General features: G+C 47.9%; 1 protein-coding gene and 2 long non-coding RNA genes across 3 annotated transcripts; 1 reads left to right on the top strand and 2 right to left on the bottom strand.

Annotated features, from left to right (window-relative positions):
- Positions 1-36: 36 nt before the first annotated feature.
- On the bottom strand, positions 37-4,769 carry LOC140419941 (uncharacterized). Its single transcript, XM_072503995.1, has 2 exons — positions 4,582-4,769; positions 37-1,981 (listed from the first exon to the last, which is right to left on the bottom strand). Exon 2 carries the CDS (start codon positions 1,619-1,621, stop codon positions 614-616), a length of 1,008 nt encoding a protein of 335 aa, XP_072360096.1. The 5' UTR covers positions 1,622-1,981; positions 4,582-4,769; the 3' UTR covers positions 37-613.
- Positions 4,770-4,778: 9 nt separating this feature from the next.
- On the top strand, positions 4,779-6,563 carry LOC140419942 (uncharacterized). The gene is made up of 2 exons (XR_011946101.1): positions 4,779-4,907; positions 6,197-6,563. It is a non-coding gene; the product is annotated as an uncharacterized lncRNA (long non-coding RNA).
- An 11,416-nt stretch (positions 6,564-17,979) lies between these two features.
- Positions 17,980-24,764, bottom strand: LOC140419935 (uncharacterized). The gene is made up of 2 exons (XR_011946100.1): positions 24,717-24,764; positions 17,980-24,627 (listed from the first exon to the last, which is right to left on the bottom strand). It is a non-coding gene; the product is annotated as an uncharacterized lncRNA (long non-coding RNA).
- Between the last annotated feature and the right edge of the window lie 2,052 nt (positions 24,765-26,816).

Here is a 26,816-nt window from a genome sequence, read left to right on the forward strand (position 1 = left end):
GGTTGTTTTGGGACAAATGTCACTCGGAGTCTAGAGTTGGGTAAAGTTTAGGAATCTTTATTACAAACACGCAGGGAATGCTTCAGCGAACTGAAGCACCTCAAGGAGTAGTTACAATAACACACGTTTATACACAGTACAGTTGCAGCTGTTTTGTCTGCAGGTTAGTGGGAAAGTACAGGACGTACTTTAGCACCTTGATACTGCCGATACTTCCAGTCAAGGATGTTGGGGTCCCTGTCGGGACAGGAGATGTGTTGGTGAAATTTTGGCAGTACACTCGAGGTTGGCCTGGTTGAAGTCCCCGGCCACGATGAACAAGGCCTCCGGGTATTCTGCTTCATTGTTATTTATAGCAGTGCGGTGTACAATTCATCAAGCGCCTTCTTCACTTCCGCCTGGGGTGGGATGTAGACCGCCGTGATGATGGCAGAAGAGAATTCCCATGGAAGGTAGTTTGGACGGCACTTCACAGTCGGGTATTCCAGATCCGGGGAGCAGTAGTTCGCCAGGGTCACCACGTCCGAGCACCAGGAGTTGGCGAGGAGACAAACACTTTCACCCACTCCAGGTTCAGTCCTGGATGTGATTAACAGCAGAATCTAACCCAACATCACTTGTGAACCCTTTGGTGTTTCAGCATGTTGGACAACTGAGTGAATCCCCCCCCACAGTGAGAGCAGGTGAATGGCTTCTTTCCAGTGTGAACTCGCTGGTGTCTCCGCAATCTGGATGATGTTTGAAACCTCTTTGTGCAGTGAGAGCAGCTGAACGGTCTCTCCTCAGTGTGAATGCGCTGGTGGGACATCAGTAGCTGAGCGCTTTTGAAACCCTTCCTGCAGTCAGAGCATTTAAAGGGCCTGCTCTTGGTGTGAGTGACATTGTGGCTACGCAGGTTGGATAATTGAGTGAATCCCATATCACACACAGAGCAGATGTATGGCTTCTCCCCGGTGTGAACTCGCTGGTGTCTCTGCAGGTGGGATAACTGAGTGAATCCCTTATCACACACAGTGCAGATGAACGGCTTCTCCCCGGTGTGAACTCTCTGGTGTCTCTGCAGGTGGGGTAACCGAGTAAATCCCTTATCACACACAGTGCAGATGAATGGTCTCTCCCCGGTGTGAACTCGCTGGTGGGTCTGCAGGTTGTGTAAATGAGTGAATCCCTTATCACACACAGTGCAGATGAATGGCCTCTCCCCGGTGTGAACTCGTTCGTGTCTCCGCAGGCTGCCAATGTCAGTGAATCCCTTATCACACTGAGAGCAGGTGAAAGGCCTCTCTCCAGTGTGGACTCTTTCGTGTCTCCGCAGGCTGCTAATGTCAGTGAATCCCTTATCACACACAGTGCAGATGAAAGGCCTCTCCCCGGTGTGAACTCGTTCGTGTCTCCGCAGGCTGCCAATGTCAGTGAACCCCTTTTCACACACAGTGCAGATGAATGGCCTCTCCCCAGTGTGAATACGTTCGTGTCTCCGCAGGCTGCCAATGGCAGTGAATCCCTTTAAACACTGAGAGGTGAAAGGTCTCTCTCCAGTGTGACTGTGTTGATGCCTTTCCAGCTCGTGTGGGGCTGTGAATCCCTTCCCACAATCCTCACATTTCCATGGTTTCTCCATAGTCCAGGTGATCTTGCATCTCACCGCGTTGGCCAATCAGTGAAGCCTCGTCCACACACAGAACACCTATACAGTCTCTCCCTGCTGTGAATGGTGTAGTACTTTTTCAGACTGTGTCACTGGTTAAAGCTCTTTCCACAGTCAGTGCTCTGTAACAGTTTCACACGGGTGTGTGTGTGTGTGTCTCAGTGCTCTTCCAGACACACTAATGTTTAAAATCTCGTGAAGCAGACAGAATAGACAAACATTTCTCCTTCTAGATTCAAAGGCCGATGATCCCAAGAATTGAGTTACTCAGTCAGTTCTTGATGTGATATTTAGTTTGCGATATCGGCCTCAAACTCCTCTCGTTCGAACTTCCTGCAAACAGATTTTACAATAGTAATCATTGTCAGTACAGGATAGAAACTCAGAACAGACAATTCTAGTTTATATCGAACATTCTTTCCTCTCTCTTCCCCTGAAATGCTGTAAATCTCAATCCCACACACTCCAAGGCAGGCCAGCAGCACGGTTCAATTCCCGTAATAGCCTCCCCGAACAGGCGCCGGAATGTGACGACTAGGGGCTTTTCACAGTACCTTCATTTGAAGCCTACTTGTGACAATAAGCGATTTTCATTTCATTTTCATTGTATCTAATATTCACCCTCCCAATTCTCCTGAAAGTGCTGATTCAGGCTCATTGACAGATCCAAGCTCACTGCTTCCTGTCCTGGACACAGAGACCTGAAAATCTTCATGCAGGCTGCCAGACAGATATATGTCGATATTACTGGATGAAAAATGTGTGTAATATACAGATTGTATTCACTTATTTTCCCTCCCAGTTTTCGTGAAGGCGCTGATCAACAAATCTAAACTCGCTAAAACCTGTACAAGAGTAGAGAATCTCCATATAAGTATATTTACTGATTAGAGGTAGGGAAATTCTGAGGAAGAATTTTATTTAGTCATGACAGGGAACTCACTGCCCACAAGGGTTGTGGAAGTCGAGATGATCAATAATTTAAAGTAAAATAGGATGGTCACGTGAAGAAAATAAACTTTCAGGTGAACAGGGATATCGAGGGGGAATGGGACTGACTGGATTGCTGTACAGAGAGTCAGCATTGAGTTGAGTTCCCAAATGGATTCTGTCAGTGCTGCAATGACTGTATGACTGGAAATATATAATGTAGGTACAGTACTACGTTACAAAAGTAGAAATAATAATCCATGTATTTTATTACAGAACCATCAATAATACCATACAATACATACCATATAACAACACTAGACATATCTCTGTCCAATATTAAATTTTTAAAAATTAATTTACGGGATGTGGACAATGCTGGTTAGGCCGGCATTTATTGCCCTTCCCCAGTTGCCCTTCCGAAGTAGTGGTGAGCTGCCTTCTTGAACTGCTGCAGTCCTGGAGGAGTAGGTACATCCCCTGTGCTGTTAGGGAGGGAATTCCAGGATGTTGCCCCAGGGACAGTGAAGGAATAGCAATATATTTCCAAGTCACGGTTGTGAGTAACTTGGAGGAGAACTTCCAGGTGGTGAGCTTCCCAGGTTTCTGCTGCTCTTGTCCTTCTAGATGGTAGTGGTTGTGGGTTTGGAAGGTGCTGTCTGAGGAACCTTTATGAGTTACTGCAGTGTATCTTGTAGATGGTATACACAGCTGCTACTGTTTGTCGATGGTGGAAGGTTTGAATGTTTATGGAAGGGGGTGCAATCAATTAGGCTGCTTTGTCCTGGATAGAGTAGAGCTTCTTTGTTGTTGGAGCTGCACTCATCCAGCAAAGTGGAGCGCATTCGATTACACTCCTGACTTGTGCTTGTAGATGTCTGGTGGACAGGCTTTGGGGTATCAGGAAGCGTGTTACTCGTCGTAGGATTCCCAGCCCTTGATCTGCCCTGGTAGCTACAGTATTAATATGGCTAGTCCAGTTCAGTTTTTGATCAATGGTAACCCCCAGGATGTTGGTTGTGTGGGTGTCAGCGATGGGAATGCCACTGAATGTCAAGGGGTGGTAGTTAGATCCTCTCTTTTCAAAGATGGTCATTCCCTGGCACTTGTGTAGCGCAAATGTAACTTGCCACTTATCAGCCCAAGTCTAGATATTGTCCAGGTCTTACTGAATTTGGACATGGACTGCTTCATTATCTGAGGAGTTGAGAATGGTGCTGAACATTGTGCAGTCATCCGCAAACATCACCACTTCTCACCTTATGATGGAAGGGAGATCATTGATGAAGCAGCTGAAGATGGTTGGGCCTAGGATACTGTCCTGAGGAATTCCTGCAGTGATGTCATGGAGCTGAGATGATTGACCTCCAATCACCACAACCATCTTCCTTTGTGCCAGGTATGACTCCAACCAGTGGAAAGTTATCCCCCGATTCCCATTGACTCCAGTTTAGCTGGGGCTCCTTGATGCCATACTCGGTCAAATGCTGCCTTGATGTCAAGGGGAGTCACTCTCACCTCACTTTTGGCATTCAGCTCTTTCGTCCAAGTTTGAACCAAGGATGTAATGAGGTCAGGAGCTGAGTGACCCTGGCGGAACCCAAACTGAGCGTCCAGGAGCAGGTTATTGCAGAATAAGTGCCACTTAATAGGACCTTTGATGACTCCTTCCATCACTTTGCTGATGATGGAGAGTATTCCGACAGGGAAGTAATTGGCTGGGTTTGATTTGGCCTGTTTACTGACCCCATCAATGCCAGCCATCTCCTGGAGAAACCAGCCCTTTAATTGTGAACATCCTTTTAGCCAGACAAATAAATGTGTCAAGCTGAGGGAGCAAAGGATGTCAATGTCTTTAAGAGAGAGAGAGAGAGAGAGACCTGGGCCAAGCTTTGCAGAGTCCGCACCCTCCATGGATTCACTTCCTTTCCCTTCAGTTGCTGCAAGTGACCAATTAAAGGTGAGAATGAGACTAGGGGGAGAAAAGAAAGTGTTTTACTCACAGATGTTGGAGACAGGAGTCTGTGTGCAGCTCAAGCTCATTCAGGGTTCAAGGAACAACAGCTTTGCTCCGCAGAAACCTCCTTTTCCAACTTCCGCATCTGATTGGCGGAGGGGCAGATCCTTTCCGGTCCTCCCAGTCTTTCCATTGGTCAACATCTGAGTGGAAAGGTCAGCGGAAGTGAGCTCTCCTGCGCGTGCGGAGCTTCCCCTGTCCCTGAGACATGCGCAGTCCCGGGTCAGGGTAGGGGGAACACCGACAGTCGGAACTGTCAGCCGGTTGCCTGGAAACCGTTTCGAGGATGTGTTGGGGAAGAGAGAACAAAGGGTGGGGACGGGGCTCGCGTGTCCGCGCGCCGGCGTGTGCGCACTAATGCATTGACGTCACCGCGGAGCGGATCGATTCCTATTGGCTGATTTAGAGGATGAGCTCCTTTGTGATGTCACAATGTGGAGGTTGGACAATGAGTTTCAGACTAAAACTTCCTCCTCTGGGCAACATCTGGGAATCAAATCAATGTCTCCCCCTTTTATAAAGTCATAATGTGGAGACCGGCGTTGGACTGGGGTGGGCACAGTAAGAAGTCTTACAACACCAGATTAAAGTCCAACAGGTTTGTTTCGATGTCACTAGCTTTGGAGCGCTGCTCATTCACCTGAGGAAGGAGCAGAGCTCCGAAAGCTAGTGACATCGAAATAAACCTGTTGGACTTTAACCAGAAGTTCATAAGATATAGGAGCAGAATTAGGCCATTTGGCCCATCGAGTCTGCTCTGCCATTCGGTCATGGCTGATCTCATCCTGGCCTTATCTCCACTGTCCTGAGAGTTCTTCAGAATCATTGAACCCGATTAAAAATCTGCCCAACTCTAAATTTACTCACTGTCCCAGCTCCACCGCACTCTGGGGTAGTGAATTCCACATATTCACAGCCCTTGGTAGAAACAGTTTTTCTTCAACTCTGTTTTGATTAGGGCAGCACTGTGGACCAGTGGTTAGCACTGCTGTCTACGGTGCTGAGGACCTGGGTTCGATCCCGGCCCCGGGTCACTGCCTGTGGAATTTGCACTTTCTCCCCGTGTCTGCGTAGGTTTCACCCCCACAACCCAAAGATGTGCAGAGTTGGTGAATTGGTCACACTAAATTGCCCCTTAATTGGAAAAAAAAATAATTGGTTACTCTAAAAAAAATTTTTTTTTAATTAGAACTGTTTTGAATTTGCTACAGCTTACCGTAAGACTATTACCTCTCGTTCTGGAATGCCCCACAAGAGGCAGCAGCCGCTCCAAGTCTACTTTATCTTTCCATTTCTTTTCTCATCCTGAGGGGTCATTGGTAACTTGCAGCAACTGTAGAGAAAGGAAGTGAATCGAGTCTATATGTTCCACACATTTTGAGTTCAGTAATATAGACATATTTATGTCTGGCAGTCTGCATGGAGATTTTCAGGCCTCTCCAAGATGGGAAGCAGTGAGCAGGGATCTGTCAGTCAGCCTGAATCAGCACCTTTAGAGAATTAGGAGGATGAACATTACAGAGTGAGAATGGAGGGAGTGTGTGTTGCATGGAAACTAGAATTGCCTGTTCTCAATTTCCATTTATAAATTCCTTTTACAGGATATTAGATGAAGATTTGCAGAAAAAAAACGAACGTCACTTCAGGATTTGGAAGAGTCACTTGGTTTATCAGGACCTGAATATCATCAGGAAAACTATCACTGCAAAAGACACATCTGGGGTTAAGGATTGCCAGTCAGGCGAAGGAACAGAATGGAAGTAAACACAGGAATGAAGAATCACATTGGGCTGGTACCAGGAGAATTGAGTGACAACTTCAGCGACAAAACCATGGAGTGTGATTTTTGATTGTCTTAAAAGTAAAAGGGCAACATTCTATTTATAGTTCAAGGGATACGTTCCCTATAAAAATAGTGTTAAGGCATTGTTGCTTCTAGTTTGTTGCAGTAAAAATCATAAAACATGATGTTTTTGTCTTATGACTCATTAATTTGTTCACTGGGTATAGAATTTATCTTTTAAAATTCCTGATCTTTTCAGAGATCTTACACAGTTGGTTTTGAGTCACAAGTTTCAACTTCCCATTCAGCCTCAGGCAACTTGCTGTCTCTTTGTTGCTCATGTCAATGACAGCCCAGTGACAGAGCTGAGGGCTGGAGATGCTGTGACCCATTGTAGGAGCTGGGATCAGTAGAAAGAAGAACCGTTGTTTCTGGTTGAGCTTTGTGTGAGGTGTCTGACCATGATGATATATGCAATAGCTAACCAGGTAATATGTTGTGATGAGGGTTTAGAAACAGACCCTGGGTAGACGAGTTCAGTGAAGCTGTGGGCTCGTCAGCTGTCCAGTGAAACCAGGCATCCAACAGCCACAGAGACCTGTAATAATGGACACTGGGTTTAATCCTGTTCTGTATTAAACAGAAGACCTAGTTGATACTGGGTGACTGTGATATAGTTAATCTTACCCTTTATTCAAAATTGAATAACATTGATTCAAGTAAAGTAACTACCATGTCAATCTGTCAGTAAAGTGGTGTCAGTTCATGCAGATCCATGTCTGAACTCAATTCCATTACTTATTTTTGTTACTGACTAGACTGTCTCTCTCTTCTCTCCTCTCTCTCTCCTGCCTCTCTCAGTCTCTGGTGCTCCTTTCTCTCTGGTGCCTCTCACTCCCTCTGCTTCCTCTCTCTCCCTCTGTCTCTCTCAGCTGCCAATCACTCTCTCTCTTCCGTGCTTAGGAAGGCAGGTGGGATAGTTTCCTTTGGTAGCCGAGGGCTGAGATTATGAGAACAGGGAGATTGTGCTGGAACTGCATCAAACACCAGTTAGACCACAGCCATATTACATGAAGGATGTGATCACACGAGAGAGACGGCAGAGGAGATTTATTTATTTATTTATTTAAATTTAGAGTTCCCAATTAATTTTTCCAATTAAGGGGCAATTTATTTTGGCCAATCGACCTACCCTGCACAACTTTGTGTTGTGGGGGCGAAACCCACGCAAACGGGGGGAGAATGTGCAAACTCCGCACGGACAGTGACCCAGAGTCGGGATCGAACCTGGGACCTCATGCTGCCTGCTGCAGAGGAGATTTATGATGATGTTACCAGGGATGGAGAATTTTAACTATGAGGAAATATTGGATCTCCCCAGTGTGAATTCGCCGGTGTACAGTGAGTTGCTCCGATCGCATGAATCTCGTCCCACAGTGAGAGCACCTGAACGGTCTCTCATCAGTGAACAAGCTGATGGGGCATCAGTTCCCCGGACGTTTTATAGAATTTCCCACAGTTTAGACATTTGAAAGGTCTGTCTTTAATAATAATCTCTTGTCACAAGTAAGCTCACATTAACATTGCAATGAAGTGAAAAGCCCCGAGTCGCCACATTCTGCCGTCTGTTCGGGTACACGGTGGGAGAATTCAGAATGTCCAAATTACCCAACAGCACGTTAGATAAACTCGGTCAGTTCTCACTGGAACGACGGAGGTTGAGAGGCGAGCTGATAGAGGTTTACAAGATTATGAGTGGTATGGACAGAGTGGATAGTCAGATGCTCTTTCCTAGGGTAGGAGAGTCAAGTACTCGGGGACATAGGTTTAAAGTGCACGGGGAAATGTTCAGAACAGATGTGCGCTGCAGGTTTTTTACACAGGGTGGGAAATATATGGAACATGCTGCCTGGGGAGGTGGTGGGAGCCGGTACCTTCGCGGCATTTAAGGGACATCTAGATAAATATATGAATAGGGTGGGAATGGAAGGATATGGACTCCATAAGTGCAGACAGTTTTAGTTTAGGCAGGTACCAGGGTCGGCGCAGGCTTGGAGGGCCGAAGGGCCTGTTCCTGTGCTGTATTGTTCTGTTTTTTTTTAAATTTAGAGTACCCAATTCACCTTTTCCAATTAAGGGGCAATTTAGCATGTTCAATCCACCTACCATGCACATCTTTTGGGTTGTGGGGGTGACACCCACGCAAACACGGGAAGAATGTGGAAACTCCACACGGACAGTGACCCAGAGCTGGGATTGAACCTGGGACCTCGGTGCCGTGAGACTGCAATGCTACCACTGCGCCATCGTGCTGCTCTTGTATTATTCTATGTTCATCTCTTTCGAGACTCATGGGAGGAAACTGGAGCACCCGGAGGAAACCCACGCAGACACGGGGAGAACGTGCAGACTCCACATAGACAGTGATCCAAGCCGGGAATCAAACCTGAGACCCTGGCGCTATGAAGCAACAGTGCTACCCACAGTGCTACTGTACCACCCCAATATGATCCCACTAGTATTTCAGCAAGGCGGATGACTGCATGAATCCCTTCCCACAATCAGATGAATGGCCTCTCCCCAGTGTGAATTCGCTGGTGGACAGTGAGTTGAGATGATCGCCTGAACCCAGTCACACAGCGAGAGCACCTGAACGGTCTCTCATCAGTGTGAATATGTTGATGGGCCATCAGCTCCCAGGAGACTTTATAACATTTCACATAGTCTGGGCATTTAAAATGTCTCCCATCAGTGTGAACATGTTGATGGTACATCCGTTTTCCAGAGCTTTTAAAGAACTTCCCACAGTGCAGACATTTAAAAGGCATTTTGTCAGTGTGAACTCGCTGGTGTCTCAGCAGGGTGGATATATGAGTGAATCCCTTCCCACACTCAGTGCAGACAAATGGTCTCTCCCCGGTGTGAACTCGCTGCTGTTTCAGTCGCTTGGATGAATCAGTGAATCCTTTTCCACACACACAGCAGGTGAACAGCTTCTCTCCAGTGTGAACCTGCGATTGTGTCAGCAAGTTTGATGACCAAGTAGATCTCTTCCCACTCACGGAGCAGATGAATGGTCTCTCCCCAGTGTGAGTGCGTCGATGAGTTTCCAGCTCAGACGGGAAACCAAATGCCGCCTCACAATCCCCACATTTCAACGGTTTCGCGCCAGTGTGAATGCGCTTGTGTCTTGACAGGCCAGAAGATTGGCTGAAACCTCGTCCACACACACAACACATGTATGGTTTCTCTCCACTGTGAACGGTGTTTTTTCCTTCCATGTGAATTGATGGAATTCCCTGCCCAGTGAAGCAGTTGAGGCTCCTTCATTCAATGTTTTCAAGATAAAGATAGATAGTATTTTGAAGAATAAAGGAATAAAGGGTTATGGTGTTCTGGCGGGAAAGTGGAGCTGAGTCGACAAAAGATCAGCCATGATCTCATTGAATGGCGGAGCAGGCTCGAAGGTCCAGGTGGCCTACTCCTGCTTCCAGTTCTTATGTTCTTATATTATGTTCAAAACCTGTGAGGCCGGCACTAGGAAAAGGTGACCTTGAAAACTGCCAGATTTTCACAAAAGAACAACTGATTCACTGATGTCGTTCAGGGAAGGGAACCTTCCGCAGGTCTGGGCCAGAAACGTTTCGGGCCTCTGTGGTGGGAGGAGAGTGAGAAAAGATTGAGAGCAGACGCGGAGAAGGAGAGGGAATTTATATTTCCAAAATTCAACCAGAACATTGACAGAATCTCCCAAACCCTCAACCTCTGCCTCCTTGAAGGACCAAGATATCGGGTCTGTGAACACCATCACATCCAGGTACCCTCCAAGGCACACACAGTTCTTTCTGACAGTAAGTAATGGGTGAGCAGAAACTTTCTCCACTTCAGTATTGGGAAGACATTGCGTTCAGCCCCTGTAACAAACTCCTTTATTAGCCACTGACTCCATCCCTCACCCTGGTCATTGTTTTGAGATTGAGATTGAAAGACATTGTCCAAATGGTTGGTGTGATATTTGACCCCGTGACTTGCTCCCAACCACATATTTACATCATCTTGAAGACTGGATTCCACCTCAGTAACATCGCCTGACTCCACCCAAGGCTCAGAGCATCTGTTGCTAAAACTCTGATCTATTCCTTTGTTATCTCTGAGAGATCTATGATCCTCAAATTGATACTTCCTGAGTATTCCTGATTTTATTTACTCTGTCTTAGGTGGCATCACCTGAAGGTGCCAAGACCTCAAGACTTTGTAAGGTGCACCTTGTACACCACCTTCAGCGGTATCAGCCCCAGCCTCACACACAAAATCGAGGCGTTTAGCCTCCGCAGCACACAACCCTCCTCCAGCGCCACAGCCAGCTTTTCCTCCCACTTCGCATTAACACCTCCATGGACACCCCATCCTCCTCCAAAACCCTCCTGTAAATCACCGAGACGATCCCCTGTCGCCACCCCCCGCCCCACCCCCCCCCCCCCCCCTCACCCCGTCCGCTGACAACACCACCTCCAACAGCGAGGAGACAGGCACTATTGGGAAGGTCGGGAAGACCTTCCTTGCAAAGTCCAGCACCCGCATATACCTAAAACATTCTCCCCATGCCAACCCAAACAGCTCAGTAAGCCCGTCAAAGCTCGTAAACGGCCCTTCCAGAAACAGAGATTCTATAATTCTAACTTTTAAAAAATATTTTAGAGAAGCCAATTATATTTCTTTTCCAATTAAGGGGCAATTTAACGCGGCCAATCCACCCAACCATCACATCTTTGGGTGTGAATATAATTCTAACTTAGGATGACCACTCGTGTGCCCTACTGAACTGAACTTTACCCCTTGTCATTGTCAGCAGTTCGTTCTTGGTGCAATATGTAGATAGTCCAACGAGGGAAGGGGCAGTACTGGATCTGGTATTGGGGAATGAGCCTGGACAGGTGGTTGAGGTTTCAGTAGGGGAACATTTTGGGAGTAGTGAAGATAATTCCATATGTTTTAGGGTACGTTTGCCACAGATTTCTGGGCACATAAGGCAGGACGTCCCTTGAGGTAGTAGGATCCAGAGAGCAGGAGTTACATCCTTTTCTTTCCTTCCCTGCTTCCACCCTGCCTCCTCATTAAGACACTGGGACACAAAGGGTGACCCAGTTTGATGGACAGTTTGTCTCTATTCGAAACAATGGGGGACAAGCTCCACCCAGCTATGAAAATATTGCCCCCAACGTGGCGGCCGCACATGCTCAGTGCTGCACATTGCCCCCAATAAAGATGGTGATCATTAACCGGGACGACTTTAGGGATCTTTGGCCCCGCTCAGTACAAATGGGATTGCTGAGTTTTTGAGGGAGTTTGTAGATGACAGAACCTTTATAGAAATTGTCCCGTCCACACGCCGGTTCCATCATACGCTCCGATCTGCAATTTGCCGCTTACAAATTACAGATCCAAGAAAAAAAGCATCCACCCCTCACCATTTCCCGCATTGTGCATGCTTCATTCACTGCCCCTCATTCGCTCCGATTGGTTGGAGGACCAGCTGCTCCCATTCGGTCCTCCAGTCCCGCCCCCTATTACTAGTGGTCTGGAGCCGCCATCAATCATTCCCATTGTGATCTGGAGCATGCGCAGTGCGGTTGATGAGGTGAGACAGTAGCGCGCAGGCGCAATGCTGTTGTTCGTCTGGAGGAGAGTCCTTTGTCCCGCGGAAGCAATGTTAGCATCAGGCGGTGGGAGGGAGGATCCGCAAACCCTTCACAATCATTGTCAGCTCCCTGATTTGCAGCTGCGGGGCTTCTCCCTCCTAGGAACAGGCCCAGGTTAAAGGTCACCATCCTGCTTCAGCGACTGGAGGATGGTTCACATCAGAGGATGGGGGAGGGGAACAATAAATAAGAGTTGTCACTTTGCACTCAAATCAATGAGGATTCTGATCTCTGGGAAGGAAGGAAACCCTGGGAGGTGGGCGGGGAGGATTCACAAACACCCGCTGGAGGCCCCAAACTGCCAAGAAGAACCCACAGATCCTGATTTTGCAGCTCCCGGGGCTTGTTTGCTTCAGCTGCGGCCGTCTTGGTGAAACAACAGAGTGGGCGGGGCATCAGGATTCCAGTGACCAGGAGAGAAAATTACCGATTTATTCTCCCTCTACACTGAGGGACTTGAGAACTCAACCCAGCCAGAGTGGAGGGAGCGGGTAAACTGTAAGGAAAGGAATTTTGAAGGTGGTTTGAAAGGTTTGGCAGACTGACAAACTCTCATGGTGAAAATTAAAGGTAAGCCTGCATGGGTCTGTGTGAAGAGGTGGGCGGTGTTGGGTGGGCTGCTGACAGAAATGTGAGGCCAGGGAGGGGGTGGTTGGCTGCCAGAACGGTTGGAACAGAGTTCTACATAGGTCCAGTTGACGAGTCAGACACCCAAGCAGCAAATCTCAGTGGATTCAAATATGGCCCATAAAATGTGGGCTGGTTTGTCACCCTGGGGTTTGGATTCCAGCATAGGAAAGAGGAAGAACGTATGTGATGAGGATTTACTGTTTCGCAGAAAGAAGTGCAGAAAACCTGTTCCATACAAACGAGAATTGTCTGTCCTTTATTTTTATTCGGTGTTGACAATGATGATGTTTATAAACTCTTTTTATGGGAAATTTGAAATCTACAGGTGTGAAATCGTCCAACCTGGAGAGACACAAGGATATCCACACCATAGACAAACCTTGGAAATGCCGGGCCTGTGGGAAGGCATTCATATCTCCATCCCAACTGGAAACTCATCTGCGTAGTCACTCAGGGGAGAGACCTTTCACCTGCTCCATGTGTGGGAAACAATTTAATCGATTGTTCAACCTTCGCACACACCAGCAAATTCACACTGGAGAGCGGCCATTCATCTGCTCTGTGTGCATGAAGGGATTCAGCAGTTCATCACACCTGCTGAAACACAAGCGTGGTCACACTGGGGAAAGACCGTTCATCTGCTTCAAGTGTGGGAAGAGATTTACTAATTCACCTGACCTTCTAACACACCAGCGAGTTCACACCGGGGAGAGGCCTTTCAACTGCTCCATGTGTGGGAAGAGATTCACGCAGTCACAAAACCTAATGAGACACAGGCGAGTTCACAAATAACTTTTGGAAGTAGATTCAGCTGAACGGGTGATCTCAGTGTCAGTGACAAAGAAATCAATGAGCTCCTTGCACTTGTTCGAAGTCAGGAGAGAGATTTAAGAAGATGATCATGAAGAACAGAATCTGGGTTGTCCTTGCTTCCAGGAATAATCCAGAAATAGTGACCAGTTTAGGCAGAGGAGAGCAGGGCCAGGTAGAGCTGGATGTGTTGCTGCTGCCTCTGGTAATCAACAGTTCAACCAGTTGATAAGACTGCGCCAAGTGAAAAGGGAATTGGTAAGAGTGAGAAAATGGGCAGCAAATGATCTCAAGTTTACAGATGATAAAAGTTGGGATGCTGGTCAGGAGTGTGTTGGAATCATCAAGTTTAAAGATAACAGTTGCATAGATGTTGGTTTCAGAGCAGACACACTGAGGTGAGGGCTAGGTCAGGTAATATTATTGAGCTGGATATAAACAGTCTTAGTGATGGTGCAAATATGTAGTCAAAAGCTCATCTGGTCAAATATGACATTGAAATCTGCATTAGTCGCACACAGTGCGTGTATCACCTACAAGATGCACTGCAGCAACTCATCAGGCTCTTTAGACAGTACTTTTCAACCCGTGACCACCTCATACGACAAGCACAGCAGACACATGAGAACATCATCACCTGCAGGTTCCCCTCCAAGCCACACAACATCCTGACTTGGAACTATGTCACTGTTCCTTCACTGTTGTTGGGTGAAAATCCTGGAACTCCCACCCTGGCTATGCTGTGACTCAACCTACACATCATGTATTACAGCGGTTTGAGAAGACAACTCACTACCATCTTCTCGAGGGCAATTTGGAGTGGGCAATGATTTCTCCCAGCAATATCCACTCCCTGTGAAAGGATAAAATAAACACAGTTTCCAGCGAGGTGGATGGTGGCTAGAGAATGGAGTTTGTAGCAGGGCCATAAGACAATGGCTTCACTATTTATTTTTAAAAATAAATTTCGAGTTCCCAATTATTATTTTCCAATTTAGCGTGGCCAATCCACCCACGCTGCACATCTTTGGGTTGTGGGGATGACACCCACGCAGACACTGGGAGAATGTGCAAACTCAATGACTTCGCTATTTCCGATGTTTAATTGGAGGAAATGTCTGCTCACCCAATTCTGGATGTCAGACAAGTCAGGACGATGTGTGAATTGGAGGTGGTGGTTTTCATATACACCTCTTACTTTGGGGAAGTTGGGGGTTTGAGATTCTGTCAAAGTTATTGTTCAAGTTAGACCATAAAACCATAAGACATAGGAGCGGAAGTAAGGCCATTCAGCCCATCGAGTCCACTCCACTATTCAATCATGGATAAAGTTGTAGTTGTATAAAATCTGTCTCTTTCACCTCTTGTCTCTCCACTTCTATTTGTCCCCTTCTGCTCCCAAAGTGTCCAGAGTCTAGTGTCGGCCCACTGACCCAGGTGACCGGCCGCCATCTTGGTAGAAACAAAGTAGAAACTTGGTAGAAGTGGCGCATGTGCGGCCATTTTGGTGAGGGAACAGGAAGTGGAGGCTTCAGGGTCCCAGTGACCAGAAGAAAAATCATTCTGAACCCTGGACCAGCTCTACCCTCCCATCCAATAATTTTAATATTCAAACATATTTTTCAGTTGATATTTTTGAAATACTCTCGTACTGCCCACTGCAAAACCTTCACTGAACTACCTGTATCACAATGGCAGTTGAGCAAAACTCAGTGAATTCCAGGATCTGCCTGAAAATGCAGCGGTATGATTCACTAATTAATTTTAAAAGAGAGGTGGATAGTTACCTGAGTATGAGAAGGTGCATGGCGTGGGACATGAAATGGGAATGACGGACTGAACAAGTCTGTTCTTTCTAAAATTCAGCACAGGAAAGATGGGCTGAACAACCCCCATCGCCCCCTCTTGTGCAATGCATCTCTACGATTCTCGGAACCTGAATGGAACCAAAATAAAATTTGAAATCGTTATTGGTCATTTTACTAAATGTAAAGAGTACACTGTCCATCAAGAGCCACTCAAGAGCAGAATAAACAGGAGCAGTTGGAGGACATAGAGCCTGCTCCACTTTTTCTCCTTGTCGCCATTTTCCTTCTTTCCCTCTGTCTCCAATAATCTGTTGAATTCAGTCTTGAATATACTCAGCGACTGAGCATCCACAGCCTTCAAGGATGTCGAATTCCAATTGACAAACTTGAATGAAGAAACACCTCATCTTATTCACATAGCGCCACTAACATCTCAAGCTGTTTTACCGGAGGATAGGCAGACAGGGATTCCTACAAATAGTTGTTTGCGGTTCATTGCAGTTCCTTGACAAGGTATCGGCTTTATTCTGAGTGTTGTGAAGGCTGAGCTGCCTTTGCTGGTACGCCTGCTTTCCAGAGATGATCAGACAAGAGTAATGCTGCTGGGCTCAACGCTTTTTCATCAACAATGATTCGGCCTCTGCAGGAAATTGAGAAAAGAGGCAGCATTGCTCTGCGGCCACACAGGATAGTACTGGTTAGATTCAATGTCTTTATCCAGAGGGTGTGGAACTTGCTGCCACAGGGACTGGTTGAGGAAAACAGCATGAATGCACTTAGCAAGTTGCAGACACAAGAGAGAAAGGAATAGAAATACCTGCTGACAGAGAGAAGTGATAGGCTCATGGGGAATATATACACTGACACTGGATACAATGACCTGTTTTTGTGCTGTCTATTGAGTTTCATTCTACTTTGATTCTTTTTACAGGGTATGGAATGGAAAAACTTACAGGCAGCAAACTCAAGATTTGAGAGCCTTTTGATTTGTCAGGATATGAATATCATCGGCCCCTGAATGTGGAAGGAGAAATGTTTGTCTTCTATCTGTGGGAAGGTCAGTGTGACTGAAAAAAGCACCGAGACACATACATATGCAAGTGAATGTGTTCCAGTGAGCTGACTGTGAAAAGAGCCTTAACCAGTTACACAGCCTGAAAAAACATCCCATCATTCACAGCAGCGAGAAACTGTACACGATGTTCTGTGTGTGAATGAGGCTCCAATCTGGAGAGACACAAGGTCATCGGCACCATGGAGAAACCGTGGAAATGTGGAGGTTGTGGGAAGGGGTTCAAATCTCCATCCCTGCCGGAAGCTCATCAATGCAGTCACACTGGTGAGGGACCGTTCACCTGCTCCCTGTGTGGAAAGGGATTTACTCAGTCAGCACACCTTATGAAACATCAACTTGTGCACAGTAATAAGAGATCTTTTAAATGTTCTGACTGTGAGAAGAGCTTCAAAAGTGAAATGAACCAGCGAGTTCACACCGGAAAGAGGCCATTCACCTGCTCCGAGTGTGGGAAGGGATTCACTCATTCAGCCAAGCTGCTCACACACCAGCAAGTTCACCCTGGGGAGAGGCTGTTCCCTTGCTCTGTGTGTGGGGAAAGATTTAATCATTTATCTAACCTGCAGAGACACCAGAGAGTTCACACTGGAGAGAGGTCGTTCACCTGCTCCAAGTGTGGGAAGAGATTCCTTCACTTCTGGAACCTTGCTACACATCAACTTGTTCACAGTGATCAGAAACCTTTTAAATGTTCTGACTGTGAGAAGAGCTATAAAACTACATCTGATCTGCTGAAACACCAACGCACTCACATTGGGGAGAGGCCGTTCATCTGCTGTGTGCGTGGGAAGAGATTCACTTGGTCATCCCACATGCTGAGACACCAGAGACTTCACGAGTGACTGCAGGGGTTGGATTCTGCTGTTATTGCTGCTGTTAATCACATCCAGGACTGAACCATGTTCATTCTGACAGCTGGAGTTTGTTTCTGTTGATAATAATCCCTGATACCAGTTGGAGTTTAATATTTTGATATTTGTCAAATAAATTAATGTTTCAGACGCACACTTTGTTGGGTCCTTAATTTCTCCAGGATAAGAGGCAACTAATTTGTGTCCTGTCGCAGACTGCTCCATTTTTTGGACTTTTCTCCTTTCTAACTCTATATTATTTCAATTCTCATACCTTATTACTTCCTTGGGTTTGAGGGTGAGACCCACACAGACACAAAATACTGTGTTTTCTGTATTGGACAATTACATTAAAATCTGGAACACGTGTAGATATGGATTGGTGTCTCCATATCATGTGTATAAAGTATTGATGTTCTCTAGTTATGCTCTTCTCCACATTCTCTCCATATCCTCTCTCACAAAACCTTCCATTATTTTAAACATTTCTATTAGGTTATCCCCTCCGCCTTCATTTCTAAGGACAGAGGAGACCCAGCCTGTCAATCCTTTCCTGATATTTTATATGTACCTACACATTTCTGTTTTCACAATTATAAATCTTCTTTGCACCCTCTTCAGTGCCTTGGTATCATTTTATAATATCGTGACCAGAACAGCATGCAGTGATCGGTGAGATACTTGATCCAAGAGTCACAGATAACCCCAAAAATGGGACCAAGCTAATGTGCGATTTTACGCTGGTTTATTAAGAAACAACAGTTTAAAAATGATGCATAATGGACACACAAAACATCATACAGCCTGAGAATGATTTCCCAGTCCCAGAGGACAGACGGATGATGCAGAATGAGTACTGGTCTCCATTACTAGTGGCTGCAGTCTCCTCTGGATGGTTCACTGCTGTGAGCCAGTGTGGGTGTTGGGTGAAGCCAGTATGGATCTTTTTAGAAATCTCTTCCTGTTTTAGCCTTTACACAGACAAATGGTTTGCGGATGGATCCTGAGATCCAATCATATCAGGGTTAGAAATGTCAATTTAAGAGCCTGTGTTAGAGACCAGTCCTGGGCAGAAAGAACAGGCCTGCCCTGTGTTTGTCACCCAGCAAACTGCTGTGGAAGATTTCGTCACAGGCGAGAAAGGCAGTGAGCTATTCCTGTAATATTCAATAAATGCTTCATATTTTATCATTTATTTCTTACAAATCTTCCTGTCTTTGTATATCAGAGACACAAGTATTTGAAATCAGTTAGGAGGTAACTCCCATATCTCCCGTTCTCAAACACCCTGTTTTGAAAGACAAGAAATGGGATAAAGCCAAAAGGCAAATTGTCACCATGCTGTCAGTGGAATGGGTTAACTTCTCTGTTTGTTTGCAAAGGGATTGGAGCAAACATTTCTAACTGTGCCCAATTGTGCTGACTTTAGGTGACTTTCCTTTTCAGATCAAAGATGAACCAAACACCATTTGAAACTTTGTTTTCCAATTCTTTTGGGAAGGGGGTTTCAGCTTTGCCCAATTGTAACTTTTTTCCCCCATTCTCCTTGAGGCACCTTTCCAAATCACAGGAATAAACCTGAAGAAAAATAAAGCAAGAACATTAGCTTTTATCGGTCAGCTTCAACCTTCTTAAAGAGGGTGGAGCCTCCCACAGTTTGTGAGTTCTGAAATATTACTTCAAGATCCAAGGAATAAGCCCACAAATTGGCCAGGAGAAACAACAAACCTGAGGATTGGGAGCAGGTTAGAATTCAGCAAAGGAGGACCAAGAGATTGATTAGGAAGGGGAAAATAGCGTACGAGAGTAAGCTGGCGTGGAACATAAAAAACTGACTGCAAAAGTTTCTATAGATACGCGAAGAGAAAGAGATTGGTGAAGACAAATGGCTGAGCAACTCAATACATACTTTGCTTCTGTCTTCTCAAAGGACGACACAAATAACATACCAGAAATGTTGGGGAATGCAGGGTTCAGAGAGGGGAGGAACTTAAGGAAATAAGAGTAGAGAAATGGCGTTGGGGAAATTGATGAGATTGAAGGTCGATAAATCTCCGGGGCCTGATAATCTACATACCAGACTACTTAAGGAAGTGACTCAAGAAATAGTGGATGCATTGGTGGTCATCTTCCAAGATTGTACAGATTCTGGAACAGTTCCTACAGATTAGAGGGTGGCTAATGTAACCCCACTCTTTAAAAAGGGTGGTAGAAAGTAAACGGAATTATAGACCAATCAACGTGATGACGGCAGTGGGGAAAATTCTAAAGTCCATGATCAAAGGTTTAAAAGCGAAGTACTTAGAAAACAGTGGCAGAATTGGACAGAATCAACATGGATTTATGAAAGGGAAATCATGCTTGACAAATCTATTGGAATTCTTCAAGGATGTAACTAGTAGTCGATGAGGGGAAGCCAGTGGATGTGGTTTATTTGGACTTTCAGAAGGCTTTCAACAAAGTTCCACATCAGAGATTAGCATGTGAAGTTGAAACGCATGGGTTTGGGGATAGTGTATTGAGATGGATAGAAAATTGGTTGGCAGGCAGGAAATAAAGAGTAGGAATAAACGAGTAGGAATAAACAAGTATTTTTCCGAATGGATCGGTACTAGGACCTCAGCTATTCACAATATATATTCATGATTTAGATGAGGGATGTCTTGTTGCAATTTTACCGGGCCTTGGTGAGGCCGCACCTGGGATATTGTCTGCAGCTTTGGTCTCCTTATCTGAGGAAGGATGTTCTTGCTATAGAGGGAGTGCAGCGAAGGTTTACCAGACTGATTCCTGGGATGGTGGGACTGACGTATGAGGAGAGATTCAGCCAGTTAGGATTATGTTCGCTGGAGTTCAGAAGAATGAGAGGGATCTTATGGAAACCTATAAACTTCTGACAGGACTAGACTGGGTAAATGTGGGAAGGATATTCCCGATGGTGGGGGAGTCCAGCACCATGTGTGATAGTCGAAGGATATGGGTAGACCTTTTAGGACAGAGACGAGGAGAAATTTCTTCACACAGAGAGTGGTCAGCCTGGGGAATTCACTACCACAGAAAGAGTTGAGGACAAAACATTGTCTGCTTTCAAGAAGCAGTTAGATACAGCTCTTCGGGCAAAAGGGATCAAAGGATGTGGAGGGAAAGTGGGGAACAGGTTACTGAGTTGGGTGATCAGCCATGATCATAATGAATGATGGTGCAAGCTCGAAGGGCCGAATGGCCTCCTCCTGCTTCTATTTTATATGTTTCTATGTAAGGCTGAAGTTTGTCTTGAGGGAATCAAACATTTTGGTGCCTTTTCCAATTGTACAATTAAATTGTGATTCACACTGAAAGGTTCACTTTCACTCAGTAATGATAACGTTTCACTTTTCTCAGCATAGACATTTTAGATTAAATACCAATTGTTCACTTCTCTTGTAGCTGGTATGTGGAGAAGATCATGTTCACTGCAGACCTGTCAGCAGAGAAAGCGCACTGTGCTTTGATGCACGAGGGATGTCTGGAGACCCTGTGGGGGACAAGATGGCGGCGCCACTGGTGCGCACATTGCGGGGTCGGGACAAGATGGCGGCGCCCATGGTGCGCACATCGAGGGATCGGGACAAGATGGCGGCACCCACAGGGCGCACATGGACGAAGGGGGACAAGATGGCGGCGCCCATTGGTCGCACATGGACCCGGGAGGAGAAGATTGTGGCTCCCATTGTGCGTCTGGCGTGGGGTAGGGGGCAACAGCGGGCGCGATCGCAACGACTGCGCGGGCCTGGCTCCCAGCCGCTAAGTGGCCCTTTTTACTGCAGGCTTTACAAACTGCAGTGCGGGCCGGGCAGTGTTGGTGGGGGTGCTTCTGCTGACCGCAGAAGTAGCAGCGGGGACCCCCGGGGTGCGCGGATCGGCGTGCGGCGAATTGGGAAGGCAGGGCCCCAGCTGAGGAGGTCATCAGCGGGGTCCAGGAGGGGTAGGAAAGAGTAGAAGGGTGGGCAGCGCGGCGGGAGGGGTACAATTATACGTTACGGGATGCGACCGTCATGGAGAGCGCCAAGGTTTTCGTCTCCGCCAGTTCGAGCGTGGCCCCTTCCAGTAATTGTTCTCGGATGCGGTCCGCGCAATCCCCGTCACGAAGGCATCATGCATGAGGAGATTTGCGTGTTCGGCGGTCGTAACGGCCTGACAGTCACAGTCCCGGACGTGTGGATTTAGGGCCCGCCAGAAGTCTTTGATGGACTCACCATGTAGTTGCGAGCGGGTGGCGAGTACATGCCTGGCGAAGAGCGTGTTCGCCTTCTGCGCGTAGTGTTCCTTAAGGAGTTCCATTGCTTTTGTGTAATTCGTGGCGTCTTGGATCAACGGGAACACGCTGGAGCTCAGTCTGGAGTACAGGACGTTTATCTTCTGAGCCTCCGTTGGCTCGGGGTCCGCAGCCTTGATGTAGGCCTCAAAACATGCTAGCCAGTGAGTAAAGTCTTTTCTGGCATCGGGCGAGTGCGGATCTAGCTGCAGGCGATCGGGCTTAATTCTGATATCCATTCTGTGGAAAATCTGACCGTAATAAATTGATGCATGATCAATTGCACAAAGACTAAAGTTGGGTAGAACTGTGGCTTTATTACAGTCAGATGCGTGGCCTCCTGCTGCAGCTGGCGAAATGGCAGGGCACTGGAGGTCATGCATATTTATACAGTTCTCCGTGGGCGGAGCCAGCCGGCAGGAGCTACCGGCGAACCTGTAGTGCAGGTCCTACCTTACATCTCCTATTACAGTGGTTCACCACATACTTCTGGATATATCAGTCTGCAAGTAGATGGATCTTTTAGACATGACCCTAGTGAAGGACCTCCCAGTGATGCTAAGGAGTGAGATGTCCCTGTAGTTGTTGGAATCTCCTCTGTCACTGCTGATTTTATATGTTGTGATGATTTTACATCACACGTATGGAATGGTTCCTGTCACCCATCAGAGACGTCGGAGGTCATGAAGGTGTGACAGCCGAAGGGACTTTCCGTGTGTGAGCAGATCAGCTGGAATTCCATCCTTGCCGGGTGCCTTTCTGCTTGCTCAGCAATCAATGGCCTCTTCCAGCTCAAGTGGTGAGGGTTCCTTCTCCAACTCAACCATGGAAGCTGCAATAGAGACAATCAGAGTCTGGGAGATGTCCAGCTCACAGTCGTGATCAACCCAGCAGGACATCTGTTTACTTCTGTTGGTAAGAACTTCACCAGCTGCCAATTTCAGTCGCACAACTTTAGTGATGGTCGGACAAAGATCCCTCTTGACCCCATCAGTCGTAGATTTCCATTGTCACAGGCAGCTTGGAATTATTGACAGAGGCTGGTCCAATGTTTATTTGCACAGGATCTCCCTGATATTTACACAACTGTCTTGGCTACGTTCAAGTAATGCAATGTTCTAGCTGTTGGGTTTATGCTGCACATCAGGTCGACTTTGCTTTTTGCTTCAATGACAGATGTCATCTCGGCTGAGTGAGTCTGAACCAGTCTTTGTTGTGGGTTCCACCTTTACCAAATGTTGCTGCTGCTGTGTCAGAAATGATTCAACTCAGCGACTTCCAAACTTCATCAGTATACATGTTGATGTTAAGATTTCTATGTACGTTTTTACAGTACCTGTATAATATTTCACTGTTTGTTTCGCTTCCTTCACAATTTAATATCATAATGGACAGAACACTGAAGAAGTCAGTAAGAATTGTCAGCAAGGATTAATCTGCAGTTTGTAATTGGAGATGTCAATCAGTGGAACCTTTTAGACACTGATTTGCATCAAAGACCAAGTTAGGATTGAAGTACAAGTTCTTAACGTGGGCAGCACGGTAGCATTGTGGATAGCACAATTGCTTCACAGCTCCAGGGTCCCAGGTTCGATTCCGGCTTGGGTCACTGTCTGTGCGGAGTTTGCACATCCTCCCCGTGTGTGCGTGGGTTTCCTCCGGGTGCTCCGGTTTCCTCCCACAGTCCAAAGATGTGCAGGTTAGGTGGATTGGCCATGATAAATTGCCCTTAGTGTCCAAAATTGCCCTTAGTGTTGGGTGGGGTTACTGGGTTATGGGGATGGGGCAGAGGTGTTGACCTTGGGTAGGGTGCTCTTTCCAAGAGCCGGTGTGAACTCGATGGACCGGTTGGCCTCCTTCTGCACTGTAAATTCTATGACAATCTATGATAATTTTACTGTGAATGTGTTCCTGTTGAGAGTTCTTGAATTAAGGAGAAATATCACAGATGGGGCTTTTAAAAAGGGACATTGCAGCCCCAAAAATCAGTGACATTTTCAGAATATTAAACTGCAGCCAGTTATAGAGATTGTTAACATCAGCAGAATCAAACCAGATATTGTCAGACTATCAATCCTGGATGCGATTAGCAGCAGCAAAACAGCAGATTCCAATCCCTGCAGTCATTTGTGAACTCGCTGGTGTCTCAGCAGGTGTTGTGACTGAGTGAATCCCGCTCCACACAAGGAGCAAGAGAACCGTCTCCCCCCCGGTGTGATCCCACTGATGTGTCAGCAATTGGGATGCCCAAGGAAATCCCATCCCACACACGGAGCAGGTGAACGGCTTCTCCCCAGTGTGAGTGTGTTGGTGCTCACTGAGGTCAGTTGACTGACTGAAAGTCTCTCCACAGGTGATGCACCTGAATGGTTCCTCGTTTGTGTGCATTTGGTGGTGTGTCTGGAGGGTGAATACCTGAGTGAATCCCTTCCCACACACAAAGCAAATGAATGGTTTCTGACCCGTGTGAATTCGCTGGTGTTCAGTGAGGATGGATAAAGACTTGAATTTCTCTTCACAGGTTGTGCAGCTGAATGGTTTCTTCTCAGCGTGAACTCGCTGGTGTAAGCGAAGGGCAGATGAATGAGTGAATCTCCTCTCACACACAGAACAGCTGAACGGCCTTTCCCCAGTGTGAACGCGTCGATGGATTTCCAGCCGGGGTGAAGAATTGAATCCTTCACCACAGTCCTCACATTTCCACGGTTTCTCCATGGTGCCAGTTTCCTCATATCTCTCCAGCTTGGACAGTCCGTTGAAGCTTTGTCCACGCACACAGAACACCTGTATGGTTTCTCCCTGCTGCGAATCATGTGATTTTTTTTTTAACAGGCTGTTTCACTGGTTAAAGCTCTTTGTACAGTCAATGTACTGGAACACTCTCATTCCAGTGTGTGGCCTGATGCTTTTCCAGTCACAATGATGTCTGAAATGGTGTCACACAGGCAGAACACACAAACATTTCTCCTTCCAAATTCAATGACTAATGATATTCTGGCCGTGGCGACTCAGTGACTCTGTCAGATCATGCTGTGATGTTCGGTTTGAGCTTCCTGTCTGTAAATCCACCCAATCTAGTGCCCTGGAAAATAAGTTTAAAATAAGTTTAAAAAAGAGAAATCTTGAACATACAATTCTATTTTCTACACAACATATTTTCTTTATTTGTACCTGCAAAACAGTAAATCCTACTCCCATACACTCTCTTGCAGAGATCAGGGGCGAAATTCTCCGTTATCGGCGGAAACTCCGCCGATCGGCGCAAAAAACGGCGCAAATCCCACTTGCGTCACGTCATAAAAATGGGCCGATAGTCTGCGGCCCGAAATGGGCTAGCAGCGACGTAACGGGATCCGCGCTTGCGCAGTGGTTCACGCCGTGCAGCGTCATACGCGCTGCACGGCGTGATGGCTCATAAGGCCGCGCAGCTCCCCCCCACCCGACCGGAACAGCCGACCGCAACACCCGACTTGATGGCTGGCCGTCGCTCAGCCCCGAGGTTCGAGTCACGCGATGTGGAGGCGCTCCTGGATGCGGTGGAGCAGAGGAGGGACGCCCTGTATCCCGGGCACGGCCGCAGAGTTGCCCCACGCCACAGCCGGCGTCTGTGGAGGGAGGTGGCAGAGGCCGTCACCGCTGTGGCCCTAACACCACGGACAGGCACCCAGTGCCACAAGAAGGTGAACGACCTCGTCAGAGCAGGCAGGGTGAGCGTCCCCCATATCCCCCCTCCCCCATATCCCCACCTCCCCCATATCCCCCCCTCCCCCATATCCCCCATATCCCCCCTCCCCCATATCCCCCCCTCCCCCATATCCCCCCCTCCCCCATATCCCCCCTCCCCCATATCCCCCATATTCCCCCCTCCCCCATATCCCCCCTCCCCCATATCCCCCCCTCCCCCATATCCCCCATATCCCCCCCTCCCCCATATCCCCCATATCCCCCCTCCCCCATATCCCCCCTCCCCCATATCCCCCCTCCCCCATATCCCCCATATTCCCCCCTCCCCCATATCCCCCCTCCCCCATATCCCCCCTCCCCCATATCCCCCCTCCCCCATATCCCCCCTCCCCATATCCCCCCTCCCCCATATCCCCCATATTCCCCCCTCCCCCATATCCCCCCTCCCCATATCCCCCATATCCCCCCTCCCCCATATCCCCCATATCCCCCCCTCCCCCATATCCCCCCCTCCCCCATATCCCCCCCTCCCCCATATCCCCCATATCCCCCTCCCCCATATCCCCCCTCCCCCATATCCCCCCTCCCCCATATCCCCCCTCCCCCATATTCCCCATATCCCCCCCCCATATCCCCCCTCCCCCATATCCCCCCTCCCCCATATCCCCCCTCCCCCATATCCCCCCTCCCCCATATTCCCCATATCCCCCCCTCCCCCATCCACCATATCCCCCATATTCCCCCCTCCCCATATCCCCCATATCCCCAAGTGAATCCAGCCCTAACCTTAACCTCTGCAATGCACGCGCAACCGATGGCGTGCATTCATATACCTGCCTAACACTGTTGCCTTTTACCCCTGCCATCACCCCCCCCCCCCAGGAGAAGCGCGCACACAACAATAGGGAGCATGTGAGGACTGGAGGAGGGCCCGCTGATGAGAGGCCACTGACCGTACACGAGGAAAGGGCCCTGGAACTGGCTGGCGGACCTGAGGACCGGGAGGTTGCTGATGCAGAGGTCGGGGCCCCACGAGCAAGTGAGCCACCAACAGCCCGTCCCCATATCCCCCCTCCCCTATATCCCCCTCTCCCGTATCACCTGATCACTGCCTGATGTCTAACCATGCATGCTTCATTGTGTATCGCAGGACCAAACGTCCAGGCACCCATCCCCGCAGATGCAGACCGCCCGCAGGATGCCCCTCGGAGACCACGGGAGACGGAGAGACCCGCACCCTCCAGCATGCGACGCCCGCAGGATGCCCCTCCGAGACCACGGGAGACGGAGAGACCCGCACCCTCCAGCATGCGACGCCCGCAGGATGCCCCTCGGAGACCACGGGAGACGGAGAGACCCGGACCCTCCAGCATGCGACGCCCGCAGGATGCCCCTCGGAGACCACAGGAGACGGAGAGACCCGCACCCTCCAGCATGCGACGCCCGCAGGATGCCCCTCGGAGACCACGGGAGACGGAGAGACCCGAACCCTCCAGCATGCGGCGCCCGCAGGATGCCCCTCGGAGACCACGGGAGACGGAGAGACCTGGAGCAACAGGGAGACGACACCCCCGTCACGTGCGGGAG

The sequence above is a fragment of the Scyliorhinus torazame genome, chromosome 5, assembly GCF_047496885.1.
Source record: "Scyliorhinus torazame isolate Kashiwa2021f chromosome 5, sScyTor2.1, whole genome shotgun sequence".
NCBI lineage: Eukaryota > Metazoa > Chordata > Chondrichthyes > Carcharhiniformes > Scyliorhinidae > Scyliorhinus > Scyliorhinus torazame.

Coding starts and splice junctions, on each gene's coding strand:
- LOC140419941 (XM_072503995.1), bottom strand. CDS start 1,621: ATGGAGAAACCATGGAAATGTGAGGATTGTGGGAAGGGATTCACAGCC.